Consider the following 25,635-nt stretch of genomic DNA (forward strand, 5'->3'; position numbering starts at 1 on the left):
ACAGAAGCGAGGCTCAAAATTGAGGAAACAAGCAGAAGTTTCCATCTGACTTAGTCCTGGAAGAAGTCACAGAGCCAGGGAAGGGCTCTGGGTCCCAAACCCCAACCTGTCCTGACTCCCAAAGTGGCTCAGATTGTCGGTGTCAACCACTGACTTGTTCTCTCAGGTGGGAATTTCCCAGTCGGCAGGATGGGCACAACAGATGTGTGTCTGCATGCCACCAGACCCTGGCACCCTCCTCCTCCCTGCCAGCCGCCTCCACCTCTCCCACTCAGCAGTTCACACCTTCTGGGTTTCCCCCACCCCCGCCCAAACCGCACGGTAATCAGAGAATCAGTGACTGTCACCACTCAAAGGGACCTCAAAGGCCTCCTCCAGTCCCCAGCATTTGAAGTAACAAAATCTCTAATATGTATCCAGTTCTCGATATGCACCAATTGATATACTTGCATCAGTTTCATTAATCCCTTCAAAATCTCAGGAGGTAGGGACCATCATTAGCCCCATTTTACAGATGAGGAAACTGAGACACACAGAGGTTAAGTCATTTGCCCAATGCCACCCAGCAATTCACTAGCAGGGCTGGGACTCGAACCCAGGTTGGCTGATTCTAGAGCCAGGCTCTTAAAGATCATAAGCCTCTGAGGACTGAATGCTTCATCCAGGGTTCTGTAGGCATCGGAACTTGTATTTAGACCACTCCCTCCCTCCCAGGACCACTGAGACTGGTGAGAGAATGGAAGTGAGAATGGTTGACACACACAGCCTCCTGCAGCTCCCAGAGCCACCGTCCCAGCCTTGGCTGTGCCAGCTACAAGAGCACACTGCTGAACGATGCTCTAGAAAGCCATCTCCCTCCTTGCAGGCTTTGGGGGTGGAGGCCCAAGTCTGTGGGCATGAAAGCCACAAAAAATCATTTTCAGGGTGCAGAACGGCCAGATGAGGTCTCGGTAACTCAAGAGAATCACCATCTCTTCTCTTTCTATATCTCCCCTCCCAGGCGAAGGACTGGGAAGGAAAACAAAGTTCCTGATGTCTTGCTGGGCTCCCAGACCAACATCACCTTCTGCCTGCCTCACGAGGGGTGGCAGCTATAGTGTCCTCCACACCTGAGCTGGCAGACCCAGCCACTGCCCTGCAGTCAGTAGAGGTACCAGCCTTGCCTGCCACCGACCAGAGAGGAGTGACTCTCCACTCAGGGCTGGGGCTAGGATTAAGTTGCAAAGGGCTTGAGAGATTGGGGATGACAAAAGGGGCTTGGAGACTAATTAGGAGCAGCAATGAAAGCTTAATTCATAAAAGCAAACATTTTCCATCCATCAACCTGCAACCAGTTAAGGGCACCGTTTGAAAGAAATCTGTGCGTGGGGAAGGGAGCCAACAGGAACAGGAAATGTTTGAAAGAATGTAAACTATTTCAGTTTCATAAAAAGTAACAAGTAAACAGTTATTACATGCAAATAATGCCCTGGTTTTAATTAATGCTGAAAAGTCAAAATATGTTTGACATTTGTATGTATACATTGAATGGCTGGAGAGGAAAAAATGGTGCCCAGATGCCCGCTGCGGAGCAGGGCTGGCAGCTCAGAGGGAACTAAAACCTTGCGAAGGGCTTGTTTATTGGTGATGAAAAGTACAATTCTGCTTCAGCCGCTTGAGCCTGTGTGGAGTCGGGCCGCAGAAGGAACCGGCTGACTTTCTTAACAAAGCTGGAGGCAGGCCTGGTGCTTGGGAAGGGCAGCTCCCGAAGCCACTTCTCAGCAGGCTGGTCTTAAAGGGCCAGTGGACTCTGAAGCCTCCATTTCGCTGGGGCAGGGTTGCTAGGACCTCTCTCCCCAGGAGTTAAGTGATGATGGGTTTCAGGTCTCAGCAGCCACCCACTCAACAGCCCCTGGTCCTGCCTTCCTTCTACTGCCGAGGTCGATCAGGCAGGCAGGGTGGCACACCAGCCTGGACTGTAGGATGGGAGACGGCAGCCTGCAAGCTGTGCTCTCCAACATTCAGCATTCTGCACTGCATTAGTTCTATTCGAAACCATCTGGGGCTCAAACGGCTTGGGAAACTGTGCCTTCGGGAGGCCACAGCTGGGGAGAGGCGGTCTCAGAGTATAGAGGAGATTCTGCCCCGTGGGGAGAGTGGCTTGGGTGCTTGGGCCCGGCAGACTGGTCCTCCAAGCTGCCTGCTGGAAGACCTGCAAGCTCCCTTTTTGTTCATTCATCCACGACCTTCTCCCAGCATTTTTTGTGCGACCAGGGTTGCTTAATCAGGAAAGAGGGGTGGCACGAAAGGTTTCAGGAGTTAGTAAACCCCAGAAACTGGGAGAAAATTGTGGCTTTTCCTGGTAAAAGACCATAACTTTCCTCACATCCTCACAGAGATCTGTAATAACACCCTAAGGGATTACAAACGGCTCTTTTAGACAGAGCTGGACCGGGAGACCTGTTTCCGGGGCTTCCACTGGGACCCCAAGGCCTCTCTCTCAGCTTCCTTCCCCCGACCTTTGCCATTGCCAATGTTGGGATGGCGAGGTCTCCCTCCTCCGGCTCACCTCGCCCACTGCGGCCCACGAAACGAAGGTCGTTGAACCTGGCCACCTGGTTCTTCATGACGGCAGAGGCATTGCGAAGTTCGGCAGAATAGTTCTCATCGTTGCCTGCCATCACGGTCACCACGGTTCCATCTGGCACATCCCCCAGTGCCACCACCTGAGGACAAGGCGGGCGCTGAGAGATCGCTTAGAAAGGCAGAGGGAGGCAAGGGGAAGGAGGGGAGGGGCTGGGCGGGCAGCTCCCCTAGGTCCCAGACGCACTGCAGATTTCTCGAATGTGGGGTGGAGAAGAGGCTTAAAAACAATAAAGACCTTCCCCCAAATATAACAAAAACAAGCAGATGAAATCCCTACCTTCCATACCAAAATCCTAGATCAACTGGTTAAGCCGTGTCCCAAGAAATTATCCTTTCAATGAAATCGAATCTAAGCGAGAGCCGCGAATCGGCTCAGTCACTATGATGTGGGATGCGGTTCCCCTGCCTTCGGCTTGAGTAAAAGAAGAATCAACATGCTTCTAGCAACCAACTTTGCAAGCAAAAAAGAATACCAACAATAATAATAAGAAGGCTGCTACCCTCACTCAATTTATGCAAGAGTCGTTAGGGGTAGGAAATTTGGTCCTGAAATGTGGCCCGGGCCTGGTTTATTGGCCTCTGCAGAGCCTGAATTCGTTATGCAGAGAAAATGCAAAATGCAAAACAAACTGGTTTTGAGAAGGGTCGTCCAGAAAACCCCTTTAAAGTGTGGGGGGGAGGGCTTTTGATAACAGGAGGATACACCTGCTGGGAATTGCAGGATGGGAGTGGGGATGTCCCTCTAAATACCGTCTCCCCACCCCCTGCCCCCAAGAGCACGGAGAGGCAGATGCCTTTTGAAAAAGAATCAGACTCTAAACAGAGTCACAGCCATTTAAACGTGGCTGCCGCGTGCAGGGAGTAAGGATCCAGATGGTAAAAATTTCAAGGAGAAAATGTTTGGGGTCTGATTAAAAAGGCCAGATTTCCTGTCAACATCCTGTCTTCTTTTAATTTCAAAGACTCCTTTTAAGCTCCAAGTGACAGTAAAAGCTCCGATCTGACGATTAAAGTCACACGGGCCTCCCCCCCTCCCGGGGAGATTTTCCCCACTGGTATTTTAAGATGTCACCCGGGAGACCTCAAAGAGCCACTCATGCTTTTTTCCAATTTGGAGTCGTCTTAATGGGAGCAAGGACGGCTCAGCTGCCAGCGGCCGCTGTTTCCAGCCACCTCGGGCACCACCCCCCCTGCCGCCGGCCCTTCCTGCCCTGCCCTTTCTCACGGCAGCTGTGAGAGGTTTAGGGGAAAACCAAGGCGTTTTCGTTTCATCTCGCTGCCCCCTTAAAAAAATGAAAATGAAACAGTCGCCTACTCCCTGGCATAGAGAAAAAGATCCTCTGAATGATTGGGGGCTGCCAGGGGTGGGGGCACCCCAATCTCAGCCTGCCATTGCGGATGCAGAATATTCCGCCGGCGCAACCATTTAGGGTGCAATGCTCCGGGTCCTGGCCTGGAGTCCAGCCCCGCGCAGGATTTCAGAAGCCCGAAGCCCGAGGTGGAGGGTGTGAGCAGGAAGTGTTTCTGAAGCAGCGCAGGAGGCGGGGTGCTGGCAGTGGAGGGTAGGCCCTACGCACCCTCCGAACCGCACCTCCGGTGTCCTCGCCCTGGTCCTGGGGATCCTGTTCTCGGCTGCCCGCAGGGCTGTGTCCGAGGGATCCGGGTTAGGGGAGAGCGAAGCCCCATTCGCTTGTTTCCGCATCAACGTGTCTACGCAGGGTTCCCCAAAGACCAGGTGGAGGGGGCCAGCCCCCAAAAGCCATCCGTCCCGGGCACATCCAAGAATGAACGCCGAGGTCCCTCGGCCGAGCACGCAGCGGGGCTGAAAGCGCCCTCCTCCCAGCTGCCGGGGTCTCGCCGCAGAGTCTCGGGCAGGTCCCTCCCCACTCCTCCCGGGACCCTGGCTCCTGCGGCTGGGACGCCGGGAGCCCCAGGGCCCGTGTCCTCCCGCCCCGGGTCCCGCACTCACCTTGAAGGCGACAGGCAGCGTCTTGTTGCAGCGCCAGTGCGAGGGCAGCACGGAGCAGAGGAAGTTGGGGCTGTCGGTGCGCACGAGCTCTCCCGCGTGGTCCGCCAGCACGTCCACCATCGAGCGCACCTCTGGCCGGGCGCGCCCGCCGGGCCCCACGGCCGCCTGCGCGCTCAGCGCGCCGCTGTTCTCGCCCATCTTGCCGCCGCCGCCGCCGCCGCCGCCGCAGGGGAAGGCCGTGGAGGGAGGTGTGAAGCGGCGGCTGGTGCTCGGGTCTACAGGAATACGCATAACAGCGGCCGTCAGGGCGCCGGGCGGGCGGCGGCGGCGCGGCTCCCCCGGGGGCGGCCGGCGCGGGCGCCTTCTCGGCCGCCGCTGCCGAGAGAAGCGGGAAAGCAGAAGCGGCGGGGCCCGGGCCTCAGGGAGCAGGGGGCGGCGCCCGGGGCCGACCCGCCGGGGCCTGCCCGCCGCGAGGCCTCGCTGCCCCGACGGCCGCGCGCAGCCTGCCCGCTAGTCCCGCATCCCGGGCGCGCGGCCCGCGTGCCGCCGCCCCTCGCGGCGGTCCCGGTTGCCTGGGCCGCGGCGGGGCCCGTGCGGGCTGTGCCGCCGCCGCCGCCTCCCGGCCCGCAGCCCGCGGCCGCCCCAGCGACTTCGCAGCCGCAGCCCCAGAACAAATCCTCGAGAATCAAGTGGCGGGGCTGTGGCCGCCCGCGCGGGGTTAGTACCCGGGACCCGCGGGGGCGGGCCTGGCCCGAGCGACGCATCGCGCAGCCAATCGCAGCCCCCATCGCGGGCACCTCTGCGGCGCTCGCGGGGGAGGAACGGGCCCTCCGAAGGCCGCCCAAAGGGGTGGGGCGGAAGGCCCCGCCCCGCGGAGGACGCCCGCTGTCGGAGGCCCCGCGCGGTGGCGGAGGGCCCCGGAGAGTTCTAGGAGCCCGGGGCAGACGCTAGAAATTAGTTTAGAACGTCCGGGCCCCACAGAAAGCTCCCTTGCCGCCCTCTCCAGGTCGCGGCTCCCTGACACGGGGACAACTCCTTCCCTCCTCTTCCCCTCTGGGCACAGCCAGGCTCCCCGAGCTCTAGCCGCTTTTGGGCTGTGACGCCTGCACCCTCAGCTGGGGACCGCGGGGGCTCCAAGGCCAGTGACACAGCGCCGGCCCCGGGAGCTGCCCCAGAGAGGTTACTCATCTCCCTCCACACCCCCCTGCAAATTATTTTGACCCAAGAGCACTCTCTGCACACGGGATTCTGCATGCCGTCCGGGGCCAGCCCGGCCGCCGGCCTCTGCAGCTCTCAGTCTTGCTTTGGTCCTGGCCTCAGTGGTCCCTGTGCCGACCTGGGGACAGACCGAAGGGAGTCTCCCACGGGCCCGCAGACTGCTGAGGCCAACAACCCCATTCCTCTCCGATCTGCCCTCAAAACAAGTTTTAGGATCGTGCAGGCCTCGGGGCATCGTTCTTCGTTGTGGCAGCCTGTGGCTCTTTGCAAAACATAATGCGACCTGCAAAACGCGTCTGTTTCCCCGATTTTTTTCCTCCACGCATTTAACCACAGCCCTGCCTTGTGGAACACGCGGGTCCGTGGCAAGAAGAAAACTGCGGAGTGGCTGCAAAGCTAAGGGCCCTGGCTTCCAGAGGAGAGAATTTTCTTCCTCCATGTGGCTGGAAGGTGGACCCCGCGACTCCAAGCCCGCGTCGTCTTAGGCCGGTGCGCTCTGGCCGCGCTGCACGGACGCGGACAGCTTCGCCCAGGCATACATCGCCTGCTCGCCGGGCTCTGGGGTCCCGCTCCCACTCCCCAGCCTAGCGGCCCAACCACTTCTGGGCTTGACTGCAAACAACCCCTTCCCCTCCCGCCTCCTGGGCCAGTCGAACAGGCCTAGGGATGGGCTACAGCAAGGAGGGAACAGGAAAGATAAAGCCCCCATTCACGCCGAAATACCGCCCCAGGTGCGCTCCCTGGTCTCTGGGAATCGAATGCGCGCCGAGTCTCCCCGCCGCTTTGGAGATTGGGATGGATTTTCGTTGTCTCCGGCACTCCGCAGGTGCAAAACGACGAATTCCAAGCCTCGGGAGCAAAGAAGCACAGGATCCGACGGTGGCCGCAAGAACTTCTCCTGGATCTGACCCTGCCCAGTGCGCACGATTTCGTCGGCGCCCAACGAAATTAAGCCCTGAGCGGCTCCAGGGGGACGGGCTCTGGCCCAACTCTGACCACCTGGAGAGCTAGCGCCTGCCCCTCTCTGAGCCTCAAGTCAGCGCCTCAGGCCATCTCGAAATCAAGAACAGCGAGGGTCCCTTACTGGACCTTTTCAAAAAGCCTATGCCTAGGAGTTGTCGGTCGCCAGGCCCGCGCGCCCTCGGAAGCGCTGGCACCGAAAGCCGAAAACAGAGGAAAGTGAGAGATCCCGGCCTTGGCGCATCTGACCTCCGGGAGCTTCTCCGGGAAAGGCCCCCCGCGTCGTGGCCAGGTAGGGCCTGGAGCCGCGGGCAGGTGACGCGTGCTGCCCTCGAGCGGCTGTGGGGCCGTGACCCGCTGCTTCTGGAGAAAATTGTAAATTCGATTCGTCGAGAGGTTTCGGTTTGCATCGTGCCCTTTGCTTATCCCTCCGCCCGATTTCTCTCTCCCATCCTACAGAGGGTGGACAAACAGGTTTTCAAAGAACGGGGGGTCTTGTAGGCCCCGGCACCTTGCACAGGACTCGGCGCGGCTCCGGCCCTCGGGAGGGCGCTCGCCGTCTGCGGGCACCGGAACGAAGGCGCGGGGGTTGTAGGCGTTTGGGTCCCCAGCCGGAGGTCCCCGGGGCCGCCGGGGCCTCCAGGACAGCAGCAGCAGCGGGAGCCACCGCTAGTTGGCGCCTGCGCCCCGCTAGCCGCACATTCCCGGGCCAGGCTCTGCCCAGATGCGCGCCAGCTGCGGTCCCCGCGTCCAGGCGCCGCGGCCGCTTCCTACGAGCTGCCCTTTCTGGACAGACCGCTCGTCTGATGCCTCGCCATGTGTGCGGCCACGTTTCGGACAAACCGATAGCTTTGTCAAACCCGAGGCTGCCTTTCTCACCTCCATTGAGACGGACGCTTTGTGCCGTCGCATCTGCAGGTGCGGGAGGATCCCTGCGTTCTCCTCCCAGCAGAAGCTGCTCCCGTGAGAGATGCGCAGTCCTTCCCGTCCCATTCTGGAGGGTGGACGCACAGAAGAACAGGCCAGCTAGTTCCCAGTTTCCACCGATCCATCGACAACCAACAAAAACTACCTCATCTGTTTTTTGCCCTTTAGTCAGAGGGAGAGCTTCCACTCCCCAACCTGGGACTTGCAGACACCCTCTCCCTTCCGCATCTGGGATGCCCAGGCATTTCCTCTCCCTCTTCCCTCCAACCCGTGGAAGGAACAGGGCAGCTAGTTCCCAGTTTCCACCGATCGCCAACCTGCTTCCTCTCCATCCCTCAAGTGTGCCACACAAGGGACGAGCATGCTCCGGAAAACCTCCTAAGAGAGCCATGGGTTGTGGAAGGAGCTCGAGTCTTGCAGCCCCACTGTCCGAGTTTGTCTTCTCCCACAGCCCATAGCCATCTAGGGAAAGTTGCTTAAAACCTTGGCAGCCTCATTTCTTTCATCTGTAAAGTGGGGGCACTAATAGGGGCCTCGTCAACCAATGGTGTGTAAAGTGCTAGCACAGGCCTGGAACACAGGGAGTGCTCCATCCATGGGGAACTGTCACTTATTATTATGAAAAAATAAGGCCTGACACCGTCGTTGGGGTTCTTCCCCTCTCTGGGCCTCACACTTCCCACCTGTGAAATGTCCAATTCTCATGTTCAGAGCTTGCCAGGACTCAGAGCCTAGTCCATGGCTGTCCTTCCCCCCTTGGCTCCCCTAGGGGGTTCCTGGGGGAGGTGAGGACTGTCTGTGACCTGCTTTGGGACGCAGCCAGCTCACAGGAGGGTTTTCCAGCAAGCATCACAGGGCTGCCTGAGCCCGGGTCTTGATGACTGTCCTTCTCCTAGGCTCTCAGGCCCTCACTTTGGAAACCCACTGGCCCACACCTCACCACTCTCCCACAGGCAGACACTTCCCTAAGTAACAACTGGGCCTCAGCAGACCCTGTCAGCACCCCCCTCTCCCCAGGAGGCCTCTGTTTCCTTTATCCTGAGTCTCACTGGAGCCCAGTCCAATGCAGAGCTCAGAGGACTCCCCTAGCACTGAGACTTGCCCCAGTCTCGCCTCTACATGCCCACTCCAGAGAGACCCATGGTGAAACCTATCTCCTGCCTGGTGCCCTGTAGCTCATGGGGGACATTCCTATCCCTTTCTGATCCTCAGCTTCTTCTGTCAATGGAGGCCATTCTAACAGCTCCACTTCACAATGGGGAGATTAAAGATTCCCTCCAGGAGGGGAGGGGCATTATGTTTCCGTATCTAAAATGTTATTGTCAATTGTTTGCTGTGAAAAGAAAGAAAAAAGAAAGAAAATGCTGCTAAGTAAACTAGGACTCATCTGCATCCCGATTTCTGAATATGTAAATTAGTGAGAAACGGTAATGAAAAATAGTAATGCATTTAGGTTCTGGGGTTTTCTGCAGAGCTGGGAGGTGTCACCCCAGAGAATCCAGCACTGGGGCTGTCTCTCCTCTCTGGAAGGATCCAGAATGTGTGGGAGGACAAGTGTGCTTCTGGAATTACAGAGATCTTTTATCTTTTTGGGGGGTGGGGAAGGGCCAGACTTGGAGGGGAGGTGGGGGTATGGGAAGATCAGGGGAGTTAGGGCACTAGGACCCAGATACTGCCTCCTGTCGTGTGATTTTGCCCAGGGTCTACACCCCTCTGAGCCTGGGTCCCTTGACCTGTAAAGGGGGAAGGACAGTAACAGTCCAGTTTGCCAGGTTTTGCCATGCGCCCAGTGCTTGGGCATTACGTGCGTTATTCGATTCCCACAACGATCGATGGATCGTTATGCCCAGGTGTCATGCCCATTTAAACAAAGAGCAACATTGCCCAAAGTCTGCCGGGCTAGGGAAGACCAGAGCCAGATTAAAAGCCTGCTCCGGCTCAACATTTAAGGCGTGGAGGCATCACTAGGTTAAGCACATCACTACTCTCCTCCCATTGGTTGAGTGAAGTGATGGGAAGAGTCGGTGTATAGATATTGAAATCGCTGTTGTGCGGTGGGAGAGCTGGAGGCGGTAAAGTCTGTTAAGCAGCCATGACCTTGGAAATCAGCAACCCTTCAACTTGGGTCCGGAGGCTGGAAGGGCTTGCAAGGGTCACTCAGAAGGGTCCTATGCTGAGGCGCCCCCACCACCCGCTGTCGTTCGGCCTCAGAACCCGCCTGCTAGGAGGCAGGATCCGCTATGGTCCCCAGTTTACAGATGGCAGCACCGAGGCCCAGGAGGCGGGAGAGGCGTGACCAGGGTCTGGACTGAGCTTCGGCAAGGCCGGGGGGGGGGAGGGGGGGCGAGCGCGCGGGACTCAAATCGGGGCGGGGCTGACCTCCTCCCTGCTGGAAGCCGCGGCCAGCTCGGGGCCCAGGCTCGACAGTCCCGTGGGCGCCGCCTCCCGGGCCCGGACCGCTGCTGCTCCATCGCCATACAGCCTTAGCGGAAGTGCCAGGGTCGGCCGCATTGCTCTCTAGGCCTCAGTATCCCCATCTGAACACCAGGGTTGCGCCTCTACGGTTCCTCCAGATGCCGGCCGGCTACCCGTCTACCCGCAGGACCCCAGACGGGGTTTCCTGTGACCTCGGGCCCCTCTTCCCCACCCAGTGCATTGCTAGCGCCAGCTTCCTTGTGTGTGCACAGCCGCGGATCCTCCGCCCCCACGCCCAACCCCACCCAGCCATGGGTCGGTGGTGGGAGGGTGCTCCTTCCTTCGGGGATGGGAGAGAGTGAGAGGGAGGGTCGGAGGAGGGAGAGGTGATCCCAGCACTCGCGGGGCTAGAGCAGAGGGCTCGGCCTCCATCCACAGCCAGGGAAGTGGGTTCTGGTTTCAACTCGCATCACTTGGTGGGGTCTTCCTTCCGCTCTCTGTGGTCCTCACTTTTGTCATCTATAAATCGAGGGAATAATCCTAATAGAGAGTTATTTGATCTGACTTTGAGTATCGCTCTAGGACTAACAACTGCCCTCATCTTTTGGACGCCTGCTGTGGACTGCTAGTTTCCCTCCAGTTGCCGCTCACCCTCAGGTGCCTCTGCAGGGTAGAGATTTTATCCTTTCCATTTTGCAGACAGGGAAACCTGGGCTCAGAGGGCAAAGAGCTTCCCGCCTTGGGCCTCAGAACCTGAGAAGTTCAGACACGTTCTCAGGAGCCCTTGCAGCATGCTGGCTCCTTGATCAGGGGTCTGTCTCCAGTCTGCTGGCTGGTCACGGTGCCCAGATTCTCCATCCACAGCGGAGGGTAGGTGCAGAGCTGCCTGCTGGCAGAGCCATCAGATCAGAGGACTCTGCTCTTGGGGCAGGGGAGTGGCGATAGGGACCTGGGTAGCTTAGAGCCCAAGGGGATATGATGTGCCCTTTCCCCAGCTCCAGGGTGGGGCTTCAGCTCTGGCACGAAGAGAGAGAAAGGACTCCTCTGAGTGGCTGTCGCCTCTCACACATTCCACACTTTATACTCATGTATGCCTCTTAGCATTCTTATGGAGTAGGTACAGTTATCACTTCCATTTTATACGTGAGGAAACTGAAGCCCAGAGAGGTTAAGTAACTTGCCCAAGGTCACACAGCTGAGAAACCAGGTAGATAGGATTCCAACCAGGCTGCCTGGCCCCAGAGCCCAAGTTTCTGACCACTACACTCTTTTCTCATGGACCAGAATCAGATGCTTGAAGTTACCGTCATGGAATAGAATTAGAACCCTGGCATAAGAATCATGGGCAGGATTCAGAATTTTACAATGTCAGACTCAACAAGGCTCTGAAATACCAAATCCAAATCCTCATTTATCACATGGCAGAACCGAGACCTAGGGAGGAAAAGGGTCTCACTCAAGGTCAATGCCAGGGGCAGAGTCTGGACCCCTCCCCCTTCTGCTACCTCCCACTGACTCTGATCCTCATACCTTCCTCTCTCCTTCTCCCTCCTCTCTCCCCAACACCCACCCAGCAGCTCCTGGGCCCAGCCGGTCCCATTAGGGATTTTCCACCTCCCCAAAAAGGTCCTAATGACTGTCAGTCCTTGTGAAGCCTTAATTAATCTCAGAGGCCGATGGCTTGGAGGAGACTGGGGGCTTTGGCCTTACGCAGATGAAGATTAGGGCTTCATTTCATGTGGTGGTGAAGGAACGCCTCAGACATTCCTGCCAGCAATAAAAGCCACATGGCTTTCCAGCGTCGCCCTTGGAAAAGAAAAAAAGCACAGCCCTTTGCGGAAAGAAATCAACTATGTGCTGTATGCATGGCATGAGATAAAAACGAGCATAATGCGGTGGAGAACAGTCCGTCTTTCATGCGCCTCCAATGGCCACTGAGAGTGGCAGGGCCAGCGGTCATGGTCCCAGCTGCAGCCCGGGGAGAGGGGTGGCCCTCCATGCAGTGGTCGAAGCCTCAGCCCCTCCACCTGAACTGGGTTTGAGCTGCCCCAGATATCCAGAGGCAGGGCTGGCTTCCCAGGCGTGTGACTGGCACGGTCGCACAGGGCCCTGCTCTCAGAAGGGTCGTGAGTTTGGTTTAGTGCTCTGCTGCTGCTGCCTTGAAATTCTGAATATTTGTTGAATAATCGGCCTGCATTTTCATTTCGCACCGGGGCCCCCAAATTATGTAGCCAGTCCTGACTACAGGTCCCCCTCCCCTTAGAAAATTGCCACACCTCTCTCTCCTGGCTGCTACAAGTGCCCAGGCCTGGGGAATAGTATATTTGGACCACCTGCTAGCCACTGTGCTTACATCACCTGAGATGAACTTCAAAACAACTTTGTGAAATGGGCAGATGCAGAAAGTGAGGCTCAGAGAGGCTTCCATGTGGCAAGGACGTCTATACTTGAACTCAGGTCCCCTTGACCCCAAAGTGAGTGCTTTAAACAACTACATTCTGCAGCATTTCATCTTCACCGTGTCCTAGGGTCAGGCTATTACCAGATGACAGAGGTATAAGGGGCCAGAGAAGTGAAGGTCTTCAAGGTTGCACACAGTCAATAGCATATCGAGGACCTCGGCAACAGCGGACCTAGGCCTGTATCCATAGGGCTGGGGGTGGTGTCTCAGTCTTAGAGTTGTTTGCGCCACCTGGAAATGTATTAGCTCTCTCTGTGGGTCACTGCCTTGATTCTGGTCTGGGATATAGCTGGAGCCCTGACCCCCTCTCCTCTCCATTCTAAACACCTGGAAGTCCTTCCTTCTGTCTTCTTCCACTCTTTCATGCTCCAGTTTTCCTCTGTCACCCTCACTGGTTGGGAAACAGTTGCACCTTGCACCTTGATAAACTCAAAAGTGTTCAACTCCTCAATGAATCTTAGAAAGTTGGGGCTGAACAGAGCCCAAAGACTGTCATGTCCTATAACCTGGCTGGGCCTGAGGGTCATGGACCCGGCTGCTAGCTCCAGGGGAGGCATTCCCTTGTTCCTTGCTAGGTAACCTTGGGCCAGTCCCTTCCCTTTCTGGGCCTCAGACTCCCATTCAGGGACAGCATTGGACTACATCTGATCCCCAGGAGGCATGCCTTCAACATTCTAGAATTTCATACTAATCTACAACAGGTCTGCTTATTTTCCCATCTCTCAGATGGGGAAACTGAAGCCCAGGAAGGGTCGGGGACCTGCCCAGGGTCACACAGGATGCTCACTGACAGCTGGGCTCGACTCCAGGCCCTTGTCTTCTGGCCCACAGGTCTCTGCACAAGCCTTTGGAGGACCCAGCCTCAGCATGGGGTCGGCTCACCCTTGTCTTGCCCCCGCCAGCCACGCTGGCCTGTCAAGCACCCTAAGGGTCCAGGCCCAGAAGTCACAGTTAAGGGTTCTTGGCAGGTAATGAAGATCTTCTGCTATGGTCTGAATGTCTCCCAAAATTCTTACGTTGAAACTTAATCCCCGTTGTATTGGTATTAAGAGGTGGGGCCTTTTGGGAAGTGATTAAGTCCTGAGGGCGCTGCCTCATGAATGGATTAGTGACTTATAAAAGTACTGGAGGGAGCTGGCCTAGGCCCTTTGTGCCTTTCTGCCTTCAGCCACGTGAAGACGCAACGTTCGCTCCCTCTGGAGAACACAGCCGCAAAGCACCATCTTGAAAGCAGACAGACCAGGCTGCCACCGGACGCCCAGCCTCCCAGAGCCCACTCTGGGACTTCCCAGGCTACAGAACTGTGAGAAGTAAGTTCCTATTTCTCTGATTCTATTACAAATTACCCACTCTCAGGTATTCTGTTACAGCAGCACAAAATGGACTAATATAAGATAATCTCTTTAGAAAAAAGCGTGCCAGATGATGGCAACACTTTGTGTTCCCCCATCAATTTAGGCTGTGTCAGTGTTCCCACAGTAAAGGTCCCTTTTCCATGGGTTACAATGTGGCTAGAAAATGAGGCAGAAAGGCCAGACTCCAGGACCTGTGGGGCAAGTGAGGCGGGAAGCTAGGGCGAGAAGGTCTCCACTGGATCCTGGGCACGCAGGGTATGTGCGTGCGTGCACACACACACACACACCTACACGGGCACACAGCACACAGCACACATGCTCGTGGGCACACTCTCACATACACAATCACTGACAGCTCACACATACCCCTACGCGAACAAGCTCCCATGGAGGCCAACACTGTCATAGTGCAGCCTCAGCTGTCAACAGCTAAATGTGTGTGCAAAGACACTCCTAAGGAGGTGCATCTATCTGCATCAACGTGCGCAGACCCATTAGTGTAGCTGCACAGACTAACCCCCATATAGAGCTGTGCAGACACACACAGCAGAGACACACATCAAGGCTGTGTAGACAACAGACCATTGTGTGGACAAATCGACACACATTGAGGCGGGTGTCTAATGGGGGCTCAGAACTTTGGATTTATTCTTCAGGTCAGCTCTGGGAGGGGTTGAACCCCGGCTGTGGAAGTTTCCACTTCTTCTCAATTCAGAAGCGTAGACTTTCTGGATGGTTTTCCTGCCTGGGGCTTCCAGATCCTTCCCCAGCAGCTGAGTTTAGTCCTCCACCCTCTCAATGCTCCTTGGGGGTAAGGAGAGCCTGTCCTCCTTGCTCAGAGAAAGGCAGCTATAGTCAGAGGGCTGCAGCCAGGGTCCCCAAGGCGGCATGTGTTCGGGTTTAGGTTGAGAGGCCCCGGGCATGACATGTTGCTTCTCTGAGCTTCATTCCCCTCACTTTGCGAGTGTCCGCTCTCTTGTAGAACGGGGACAATTCCTGCTGCTCAAAGATGGTGTGAAGGGGCTCCTGGCGTGCAGCAGGAGCTCAGAAACAGCAACTGCCGCAGCCCGATGGGCCCTGGAGGGGGACTCAGCCTGAGCCCCCTCCGTTAAGGTCCACGTGACACCCCCAGGGACCTCAGCTTGGGGAAGAGTATTGAAACCATGTCACATGATGAACTATTGAGGCAACTGGGGACTTTGTCAGGGAGAAGAGCAGGCCTGGGGGTAAGAGCTCCACTTGAAGATTTATGAAGAGCTTCTAGGTGGGAGGGACCACATGGGGTGAGGATCCACACAAGGAAAAGAAGTATTGAGAGCCAGCTAGGAATAGAATGAGACACATCTCCCTGGAGGTAGAGAGCACCCCATCCTGGGAAGTATTCAAGTTGAGATCAGGATATTGTAGAGAGAGTTCAACTGTTAGATGGGGTAGAAGGCTGGACCGCATACTAGCATCCAGCACAGGGTCAGCTCATAGAAAGCATTTCTTAAACAATGAGAGAGTGATGGAAAAGCTCCATTTCTGGTCCAATCATCTGTGATTTAGGGTGTACGTGCTCTGAGTGCCTACCCTGGCATCTCCACCTGCCAGCTGTGTGACCTTGGGCCTCCCTGGGCCTCAGTTTCCTCATCTGTGAAGTGGGGAGAATAAATCATCTTCCATATGCTTTCCCCTATAAACTCCTTCAAGTGTTTCAATAGGTCACATCCTCTATTGTCAGCCTTTCAGGTTGTCCCAGAATTTCTGCTCTTATAAATAGAAAATGACATTGAAAGCAAAAAAACATGCAGAAAAGCAACAGACTTCTACATGTGGCTATCCAATTTTCCCAGCACCATTTATTGAATAAGAATTCTTTTCCTGCCCGGGCGTCATGGCTCACGCCTGTAATACTAGCATTCTGGGAGGCCGAGGCGGAAGGATTGCTTGAGGTCAGGAGTTCAAGACCAGCCCAAGCAAGAGTGAGACCCTGTCTCTACTAAAAATAGAAAAACAATTAGCTAGTCAACTAAAAATAGAAACAAAAAATTAGCCAGACACGGTGGCTCGCGACTGTAGTCCCAGCTACTGGGGAGGCTGAGGCAGGAGGATCACTTGAGTCCAGGAGTTTGAGGTTGCTGTGAGCTAGGCTGACACCACGGCACTCACTCTAGCCCAGGCAACAAAGCAAGACTCTGTCTCAAAAAAAAAATTATTTTCCCTAGTGTATATTTTTGTCTGCTTTGTCAAAGATTAGATGGCTATATGAGAATGGTTTTATATCTGGGTTCTCAGTTCTGTTCCATTGGTCTATGTCTCTGTTCTTGTGCCAGCACTATGCTGTTTTAGTTACTATATTCTTGTAGTATAGCTTGAAGTCTGGTAAATTGATGCCTCCCAATTTGTTCTTTTTGCTATATGGGGTCTTCTCTGGTTCCATACAAAGCATAGAATTATTTTTTCTAGATCTGTGAAAAATGATGTTGGTATTTTAATAGGGATTGCATTGAATTTGTAGATCACTTTGGGTAGTATAGACATACATATAGAAGACTAAAACAGGATCCTCACCTTTCACCAACTCATAGTGGGTAACAGACTTAAACCAAAGGCATGAAACTATAAGAATTCTAGAAGAAAATGTTGGAAAAAACTCTTACAGACATTGGCCTAGGCAAAGAATTTATGAAGACCCCAAAGGCAATCACAGCAACAACAAAAATAAATAAATGGGACCTGATTAAATTAAAAAGCTTCTGCACAGCCAAGGAAACTATAACAAGAGCAAACAGACAACCTACAGAATGGGAGAAAATACTTGCATGCTACACATCCGATAAAGGGCTGTAACTAGAATCTATATAAAACTCAGGGAAATTATCAAGAAAAAAATCAAACAACACTATCAAAAAGTGGGCAAAGGATATGAACAGAAACTTTTCAAAAGATAAACTAATGGCCAACAAACATACGAAAAAATGCTCAACATCTCTAATCATCAGGGAAATGCAAATCAAAACCACAATGAGGTATCACTTAACTCCAGTGAGAATGACCTTTATTAGAAAAGTCCCAGAACAATAAATGTTGGTGTGGATGCAGAGAGATAGGAACGCTCATACACTGCTGGTGGGACTGCAAACTAGTGCAACCTCTGTGGAAAGCAATATGGACTACTACAAGTACTAGTACTCAAAGAGCTACAAGTACAAGTAGGACTACTATTTGATCCAGTAATCCCATTACTGGGCATCTACCCAAAGGAAAAAAAGACATTCTATGAAAAAGACATCTGCACTAGAATGTTTATAGCAGCACAATTCACAATTGTGAAGATGTGGAAACAACCCAAGTGCCCATCAATCCCTGAGTGGATTAATAAAACGTGGTACGTGTATATTATGGAGTTCTACCCAGCCACAAAAAACAATGGTGATCTAGCACCTCTTGTATTATCCTGGATAGAGCTGGAGCCCATTCTACTAAGTGAAGTATCACAAGAATGAAAAAACAAGCACTACATATACTTGCCTTCAAACTGGTATTAACTGATCAACACTTATGTGCACGTATAGCAGTAACATTCATCGGGTGTTGGGCAGGTGCGGGGGGGAGCAGGGGATGGGTATATTCACACCTAATGGGTGCGGTGCGCACCGTCTGGGGGATGGACACACTTGGAGCTCTGACTCGGGTGGGGCAAAGGCAATATATGTAACCTAACCATTTGTACCCCTGAAATATACTGAAATAAAAATAAATAAATAAAATAGTAAAAAAAGAAAGAAAAGCAAGAGAATGGTTAATACAAAAACCAGGAGAGTGGTCTCTACTGCCGGCCGCCCCATGGCAGGGGGAGGGAGAGGGACGTGACTGGGGACGAGACACTGGTGGGCGCCCTAAGGTCCAATTAGTGCCTAACTTTTTTAAGCCAGCTGGTGGGTACATAGATGTCTGCTTTATTATTATTCTTTCAACAATACTTATATTTCATACATTCTTCTGTACATATATTTTACAATAAAATATTTTAAAATATTTTTAAAGGAAAGCAAAAGATAAAAAATAGAAAAGTCTCCCCTGCCCCCAAACCTCTGAATAAAAAAATGGACAAAAAGCTCTCAATTTGCATATTTTCATAAAGTTGCACAAAGTTGCGGTGTGTTTATTCTCGGCCAAATCCCTGTTTCAACCATATTGTCCTGTCTACCAGTGCACACTCAGCCAAACCATCTGGGGGCCCTTGAAGCCATCCCCATGGTGGCAGCATTTCTAGGTGCCAGCCCCACTGCGCACGCCTCCGGCAGCACTCCTCAGGTCCCACCCGTCGCCCTCCGGGTGTGTGTCCATGGGCCCACCTTCCAGGCAAGGAACTGAAGTTCACCGAGGAAGTCTCTTGGACCCAGATAGGAAGGGGCAGAGCTGGGATTTGACCCAAGATCTGTTCATGCCAACGTTGGGCCCTGCTGTCTGCAGCAGCCTCACCCCGGGGGCCAGGCCCCTCAATTATAACGTCAATAACTAATGCTGTATACATCGACACATACCATTTCATTTAATCCTCACAAACACTTTATGCCTTAGGTACCACTATCATCACGCCCATTATAACAGTAGTAAAACTGAGGCACAGGAAGCTTAGGAACTTGTCCAAGTTCACCCCAGGCGAGCATCAGAGCTGAGCCTTGAACCTCAGCAGCCGGATCCCAGCGTCTGTGCTGCCCGGCCTGGCTGCGTGCAAAGCACGGACTCCATGGAGGCAAGACAGAGTGATGGCCCCAGGGTCGTGGTGGCCCCAGGGTCCACAGCTCACCCCCAGGGACCAAAGGCCAGCAGGGGAGGATGGCTAGGGTTGAGGGATGCTATCTGGGAGATCTGCTGTCAGAGTGGCACCAGCCCTCTGTGGGGAGCTGAGTCCCCTCCTCCTTCCCAGGTCTGTGGCCCTCGGGGAGGTGCTGAGGATGTGGGCACAGCCGGAGAGAGGCAAACACAGGCCCATAAATCCTGCCTGGCAAGTCCAGGCCACAGGCTCAGACACTGGGTACTCTGTCATTTGCTGTTGGCATGAGTTTGTCACTGGCAGGAACATGACATTTTTCACCTGTACATCTCTGGCTGCCCCTGGGTGCCACCGAATGCCCTCAGACCCGGGTTGGGGACCGAGCCCTCTCACTGCCTCATCCCCGAGTCTCAGTCGAGTCCTGGGTGGGCTCAATAATCCAAAGGCCCTTTTAGCTCACAGAGGCCTGGGCTTGTCCCTGTCCCCATCTCCATCCCCAGGGGAAAAGGGTCCCAGTCCTGTCCTTGGGGAGCTCTGTGCTTAGCCGGGGAAGACACGGGATGGAAAAGAAAAGGAGAAGTAAGAAACAGACAGGGAGGAGCAGACACTAGATTCATGCAGTCAACGAACATTTATTGAGCACCTACTATGTGCCAGGGGTTACTTTAGGCACCAGATACAGCAACAGACAAGATAGCCGTGGAGCTTTGTGGAGTGTTGATTCCAGCAGGGAAGACGGAGGACAAACAAGGAGGTGAATAAGTAAACATGCCGATATTTGATAGTGTCTGAGGACATCGATGAAAACAGACTGCGTAAAGTGATAGAGAGTGACCTGGTGAGAGGGGAGAGGAGTTGTCACCAATATTTTAGACAGGGTGATCAGGGAAGGTCTGTCAGAGGAGGTGACACCAGAGCTGAGACCTGAGGGTTGACAAGGACCCGAGTAGAGGAGGGAGAAGGAGCTGGTGGGAGGCCCCACTGTGCGGTGGGACACGGAGTCACCCACCTGCTTTCTCCCCCCTCCTCTGCGCTGTCCATTTTCCCAGTTCCTAAAACTCTTTTCCACCTTTTATCTCTTTTGCTTTTCCCACAACAGCCCCAAGAACCAGATGGGGTGAGTTTAAGTAGCCCGACTTACAGGTGAGGAAACTGAGGCTAGCGAGGGGAGGGACAGCCTTACTTGGCTCCTGAATGCCAGGCCCAGACCCAGAGCACCAGCGCCCAGCCTGGCGCTCCTCGGGGCCCGCCCGTCACCCTGCGTTTTCTTCAACCGCCCAAGTCCAGGCAGGCAGTGGGCACCGCTCCCCAGAGGTCACAGGGCTGGAAACGTGGACAGCTGGTAGGGCCTGGGAGGGGGCAGCAGCTCGGGGCTGGGCGGGGGTCTGGAGCGGAAGGCGCCCAGCCCTGATTGGAACAAGGTGGTGGCCTTGGGAGCTGAGCCGGGCGTCATTGATCTTGCCCGGTGTTCCAGCCACCGGGCGGGGCCAGAGCCGGGCAGACTGCCGGTTTTCCCAGGTGTGGGGACACCCTGGGGGAATGGCTTTTCATGTGGTTGCGGGGTAGTCATGCCACCCAGCACGTGGGGGAGGCCAGGGCGTTGGGGGCACGCTGGCAGTGGGGGGTGTCTGGGGACTCGGAATCCCACAGCCGGCAAATATCAGGCTGCTGGAGACAGGGTCACGGACTTCTGAGACTCTGAAAAGTTAGAATCTTCACCGTCATTGCTCCCATTTATTGAGCACTCACTGTATGCCAGGCACGGTTCTGAGCACTTTATACAGTGTAACTCTTTTTATCCTCACCCCACCCTAGGAGGTGGGTTCTATGATCATCCCCCCTTACAGATGGGGAAACTGAGGCTCAGCAAGGTCAAACGACCTGCCGAAGTCTCACAGCTACGAGGTTTCTGTCCTAGAACATGAGATCCCTAGAATCAGAGACTCTTAGAGTGTGAAAATGACAGCCGGTCAATGCTGGGAGGACCCTTGAAAATCTCTGAGTCCAGCCCCCTTGTGCTGGAGAAGCAGGTCTGGAGAGGGGATGTGCCGTGCTGAGGTCACGGGATGGTCAGTGGCCAAAGAGAGTCCAAGGTCAGAACTTAATCCTCCTCCAGGTCGTCTTGGGAGCTCAGCTGGTCCCAGAATGTGAGGCCCCTGAGCGCACTGGCCTTGACCCCCAGTCAGGACCTGTCATGTAGGAAGTCCTTTTAAACATCTAACCCGAGTCTCTCATGTTGCAGGGAAACCCTCTTCCTTCTTATTTTGTGATACTTTTAAGAAGAGTTTGGCCTTTGATCTTGGTGAAGACTGCTGAGTTCCTGGTGTTGGGGGAGGTAAGAATGTGCCCCTCCCCACTTTAAAATATCTTCTTCACTGCCCGTCATGGGTCTTCAACATTATTGACTTAGTCCTTGGGGCCTTACAGAGTTTCCTATTAAAAAATGAGTACTTTTGGAGAGGGTATCAGATTAGCAGGACAGGGTGGTACTGGGATTGGGGGTTGGGGACAGTTGAGGAGCAAGAGGGGAGAGGGGTCACTGATTCTCCCTTTCCAATCAGCCTTGATGGGATTCTGCATGACATGCCCCTCCATCTTCCATCTTTCCGTCCTCATCTCCTTCCACTCTGCCCCTCCCTCACCTGGCTCCAGGCACACTGCCCTCAAACATGGCTAGCATACTCCTACCACAGGGCCTTTGCACATGCTGTTCCCTCCACCTGGAAAACCCTTTATGTTCTGTTTGCATAGCTCAACTCCTCACCTCATTCAGGTCCCTGCTGTCCCCTCCAAGAGGCCTTCTCTGATCTCCTGTAGTAGACAGAATAATGACCCCAATGATGTCCACATTCCTAACCCTGAAACCTGTGGATTACATGGCAAAAAGGGCTTTGCAGATGTGATGAAGGTTAAAGACTGTGAAATGGGGAGATTATCCTGGATTATCTGGGTGGGCCCAGTGTAATCACAAGGGTCCTTATGCATGGAAGTGGGAGGCAGAAAAGGACAGTCAGAGGGAGATGGGATTTGGAAAACTGATTAGGGAACCGGAGAGATGGCAGCAGGAGAAAGACTTGGCCCAAAGCTGGTGGCTTTGAAGATGGAGGAAGGGCCACGGGCCAAGGAAAGCAGGCAGCCTTTACAAGCTGGACGAGATAAGGAGCCTCCAGGAAGGCCCTGCTAATACCTCGATCTTGACCACGTGGAGACTCATGTAGGATTTCTGTCCCCCAGAACTATAAGATTATAAAGGTGTGTTATTTTAAGCCACTAAATTTGTGATAATTCCTTACAGCAGCAACAGGAAACTAATCTGCCTCCCTTCCCAGGTCTATGGTGCTTCAGCACGTGCATCATTGCCTGGTGACTCGGACCTTCGCTTGTGAAGATGGGTTGTCCCTTTTCCCCCGTAGAATGTTAGCTCCAGGAAGGCAGGGATTTTTTTGTTTGTCTGGTGTTGCATTCCCAGACAGGGTTGTCAGATTTAGCAAACAGAAACACAGAACACCCAGTTAAATTGAATTTTAGATAAACAATGAACACTTTTTTAGTGTAAAGTTTCCCCAAATATTGCAGTTATTTATTGTTTTTCCAAATTCACATGATTTTAGTGTCCTGTATTTTTATCTGGCAGCTCCAGCCCCGGCACCTAAACCAGTTCCCGGGTATATACTAGGATCTCAATAAATATCTACTGAGTGAGTGAAATAAATAAATGAATGAATTAGCATTAATTTCTAGCTTAAAAAGTCCTCTTAGGATTCCGGAGTGCCTGCAGGACAAAGTATAAATGACAGCAAGTGGCAAAAAGCAGTTTCATGGCCTCTCTTCTAAGACAGACATGGTCTGAGTGCTTTATAATTATTAACTCAATTCTCGTGTAACCCAATGAGGTTATTAGTCCATTTTCCAGGTGAGGAAACTGAGGCCCAGGAGGCTTAGTAACTTGCTCAAAGTTACACAATTGCAGAGCCAGGCAATTCCAGGTCCTTGAAGAACTTGGCTCATGGAATGTTCCAGCTTTGTTTCTCCACCCACTCATTCCCCTGAACACAGTGGGTTCTCTCTCTAAGTCCAGGGTGCCTTTTGGGGGGTGTACACTCCCCCATTCTCTGACTGCAGAGCTCCTACTCATACACCAAGGCCCTGTCCCACTTTTCCCTCTTTGTGAGTCGTCTCTAACACTCTCAGGAGGACTTGGCCTCCTCTGTCTCCACACTTCCCGTGGTGCCTTGTCCAAATGTGTTGTAAGGACTTGCTGTGGTGTCCTTCACTCCCCCAAACTGTGACCTATCTGAGGACAGAAACGGGTCACTTTCAGCTCTTTGGCATGGAACTTAGAATTGAGTCTGGCTCTAGGGAGGTTTCCGGAAACATTTGAGAATGAATGAATGAATGAGCAAATGAGTGAGTGAATGAATGGATGAGGGAATGAACGATGCCCTCCTCACTCTGGACCTCAGTTTTAGAGTCTATGAAAGGGGAAGAACAATCCCTAATCCCCCCCGATCTTTTACAACAAAACACATTTTTTTCTGATTATGAAAATAATACACATTCATTAAAGAAAAATAGGAAAATAATAAAATTATGAGGAAGAAAATTAAAACCACCCATAATCCTGCCACCCAGAACAATGGTTAACATTTTGGTTTGTAGCCTTCTGGTATTGTTACTGTAGGTACAGATCTAGTTTCTTCTTCTCCCCGCTCCCCTACCCTCTCTTCGTTCCTTCCTTTCTTTTAGAGTGTTGGGAACATATAGTACATGTTGCTTTAAACCCGCTTTTGAAACTCCCCAACATATTGTGTTTGTCCCCTGTGTCATTAAATCCTCTCCTGATGGCAGGGGACCTGTGGCTGTGAGTGGACATGGGGGGGGTGGGGGTATGGAGAGGCCCCCGGTTGGACCCCCTAGTGTTCCCTCGTGGTCAGCTGTTCGGGCTGCTTAGGGTGTTCTGTGATTTCTGTTATTACAAAGACGCTGCAGGGCACACCCTTATATGGATGCTGTGGCCACATCCTGATTCCTCTGGGACTGGAATTGCTGAGCCCGGTGTGGGGTGTGGACACCGCCCGGCTCTGGGCACCTCCTGCCTCACGCCCACCAGCAGCCTCGAACCTCTCGGCTTGACAGGAAGCCGGAGGCATTAATCCACCTCTTCCGGAGAAAAGCCCCAGTCCCCCACTGGGTCCATCCAAGGCTGAAAATACCCATTTATTCAGCCATTTATCCATGTTATGGTCTAAGGCTCACTGTTTGCATCTCAGATGCTCGGTTCCAAATAGCCACAGAGCTCACCACGATCTGAGGGTGCTGGGACCTCAGGCCTGTGCAGACTTCATATTGTTAACAATTCACTGACTGAGCTTGTCACGTACCACACCCTGTGCATCTCCGTGTGTCCTCACGCTTGCCCTGGGAGGGAGGGACAGCTGTCTCCCATCTCACAGACGAGAACACTGAGGATTTGCTCATGCTGCCCCAGGATGCTGTGGGCCCTGGGTCTTGTAATCTGGGGGTGTCAAGACACAGCCCCACTACACCTGCTGCCTGCTACCTGAGGGGCACAGTCCCAGCACCACCCGGAAGGAGGCAAGGACAGGCTTTGGCCCACATCCTGCCCCCGTCTTGGCTCCACGTGTGCCCTGGGAGGTCCCTGCATCTTGCCCTTTCCATCTGTAAAACGGGAGAGCAGGGATGAAGACGACAGCCTCCTGGGCTCGCGGCTGCTCTGAGCCCAGTGGGTGTTGATACTCAGTGCTGAGTCAAAGGGAGACAGCGCGCTTCAGACGGGCCGCCTGGCCACAGGCAGCCAAGCCTGGTCTCCCGGGGGTTGGAGTGGGCAGGTCTCAGCCCCAGGCTGGGCTGGGAAGGGCTGACAGCCCCAGACGGAGGCCGGCCCACCCCAGCCCTGGCAGATGGGAGGCTATTTTTTAACTGACCCCACAGGAAGCAGAGGCCAGAAATGAGTTCAGGGGGTTAACACAGGCCCCTGGGGACCCCTCCTATTTGCATCCTCTTTCTCCCATCACCCAGGGAGCTGTGTAGACTTCACCCAGAGCTCCCTGGAGCCTTCCAGAGCCCCCAGCAGACCTGACTGTCAGAGCTGGAGAGTCCCTGAGTGGCCCCTGTTTGACAGGCGAGGAGCCCAAAGCAGGAGAGGTTTGAGCAGGACTGGCCTCCTCCCTGTCCTCTGCTGTGCGCTTCCGCCTGGCTAGGCTGCTTCTTCCGCCTCTACCGTCCGGGGCAGAACCCCCCTCTCTCCTGGCCTCAGTTTCCCCCTCTGTCAGAGGATAGGCGACCCCCCTCCCCTGGCATCTCTGAAGCTTCCCCCAGTTGAGAAACCTCCATCCGAGCTGGGGTCCTCACCCTGTTACATCCTACAGGTTCCCGGGAGGCTTTGGCCCTCCGGAAGCATCGGCCCAGGGACAGGAGCTGGGCCAGGTGGCTGGGGGCCCCTAGGAAGAGGAGGGCTTTTCTGGCCAGAGCAGCAGGGACCAGCCTGGGTAGGGGCAAAGCAGCCTCCCCCTGTAGCCTCCCTCAGACCATACCGCCAGGTGTCCCTTGGTCCCCTGGGCAGGGGTTCCTGAAAAGTCAGTGTCTGTGGCAGTGGGCACGGCTCTGAAGGCGCGCACGCCTGTGTGAGCTCACACGTGCACGCGGGGTGGTGCCCAGGGCAGGCGGCCTGAGCTGGAGGTGGGGCCACACTCTGGCTGCTGCGCGGTGGCCGCTTGTGACAGGGGCCCCAGCACAGGCGCGGGTCCTACCCCTACCGGAAACCCTCAGCTGGTGCTTGGCTAACCTGAAGGCGGGTGCGTGTGGGGGAGGAGTGGGGGGCGGGGGTATACACAATTGCAGAGCCAGGCAATTCCAGGTCCTTGAAGAACTTGGCTCATGGAATGTTCCAGCTTTGTTTCTCCACCCACTCATTCCCCTGAAC

General features: G+C 54.3%; 1 protein-coding gene across 1 annotated transcript in view; it reads right to left on the reverse strand.

Moving 5' to 3' along the window:
* RUNX3 (runt-related transcription factor 3) overlaps nt 1–25,635 on the reverse strand; it is a 60,821-nt gene that overhangs the window by 20,782 nt on the left and 14,404 nt on the right. The window contains exons 2-3 of the mRNA XM_012650955.1: nt 4,595–4,869; nt 2,549–2,705 (exon numbers count right to left, since the gene is read on the reverse strand). Coding sequence (XP_012506409.1) covers nt 2,549–2,705; nt 4,595–4,869 — 432 coding nt within the window. The remainder of the gene's footprint in view (nt 1–2,548; nt 2,706–4,594; nt 4,870–25,635) is intronic.

This window comes from Propithecus coquereli, unplaced genomic scaffold, assembly GCF_000956105.1.
Source record: "Propithecus coquereli isolate 6110/MARCELLA unplaced genomic scaffold, Pcoq_1.0 Scaffold341, whole genome shotgun sequence".
NCBI lineage: Eukaryota > Metazoa > Chordata > Mammalia > Primates > Indriidae > Propithecus > Propithecus coquereli.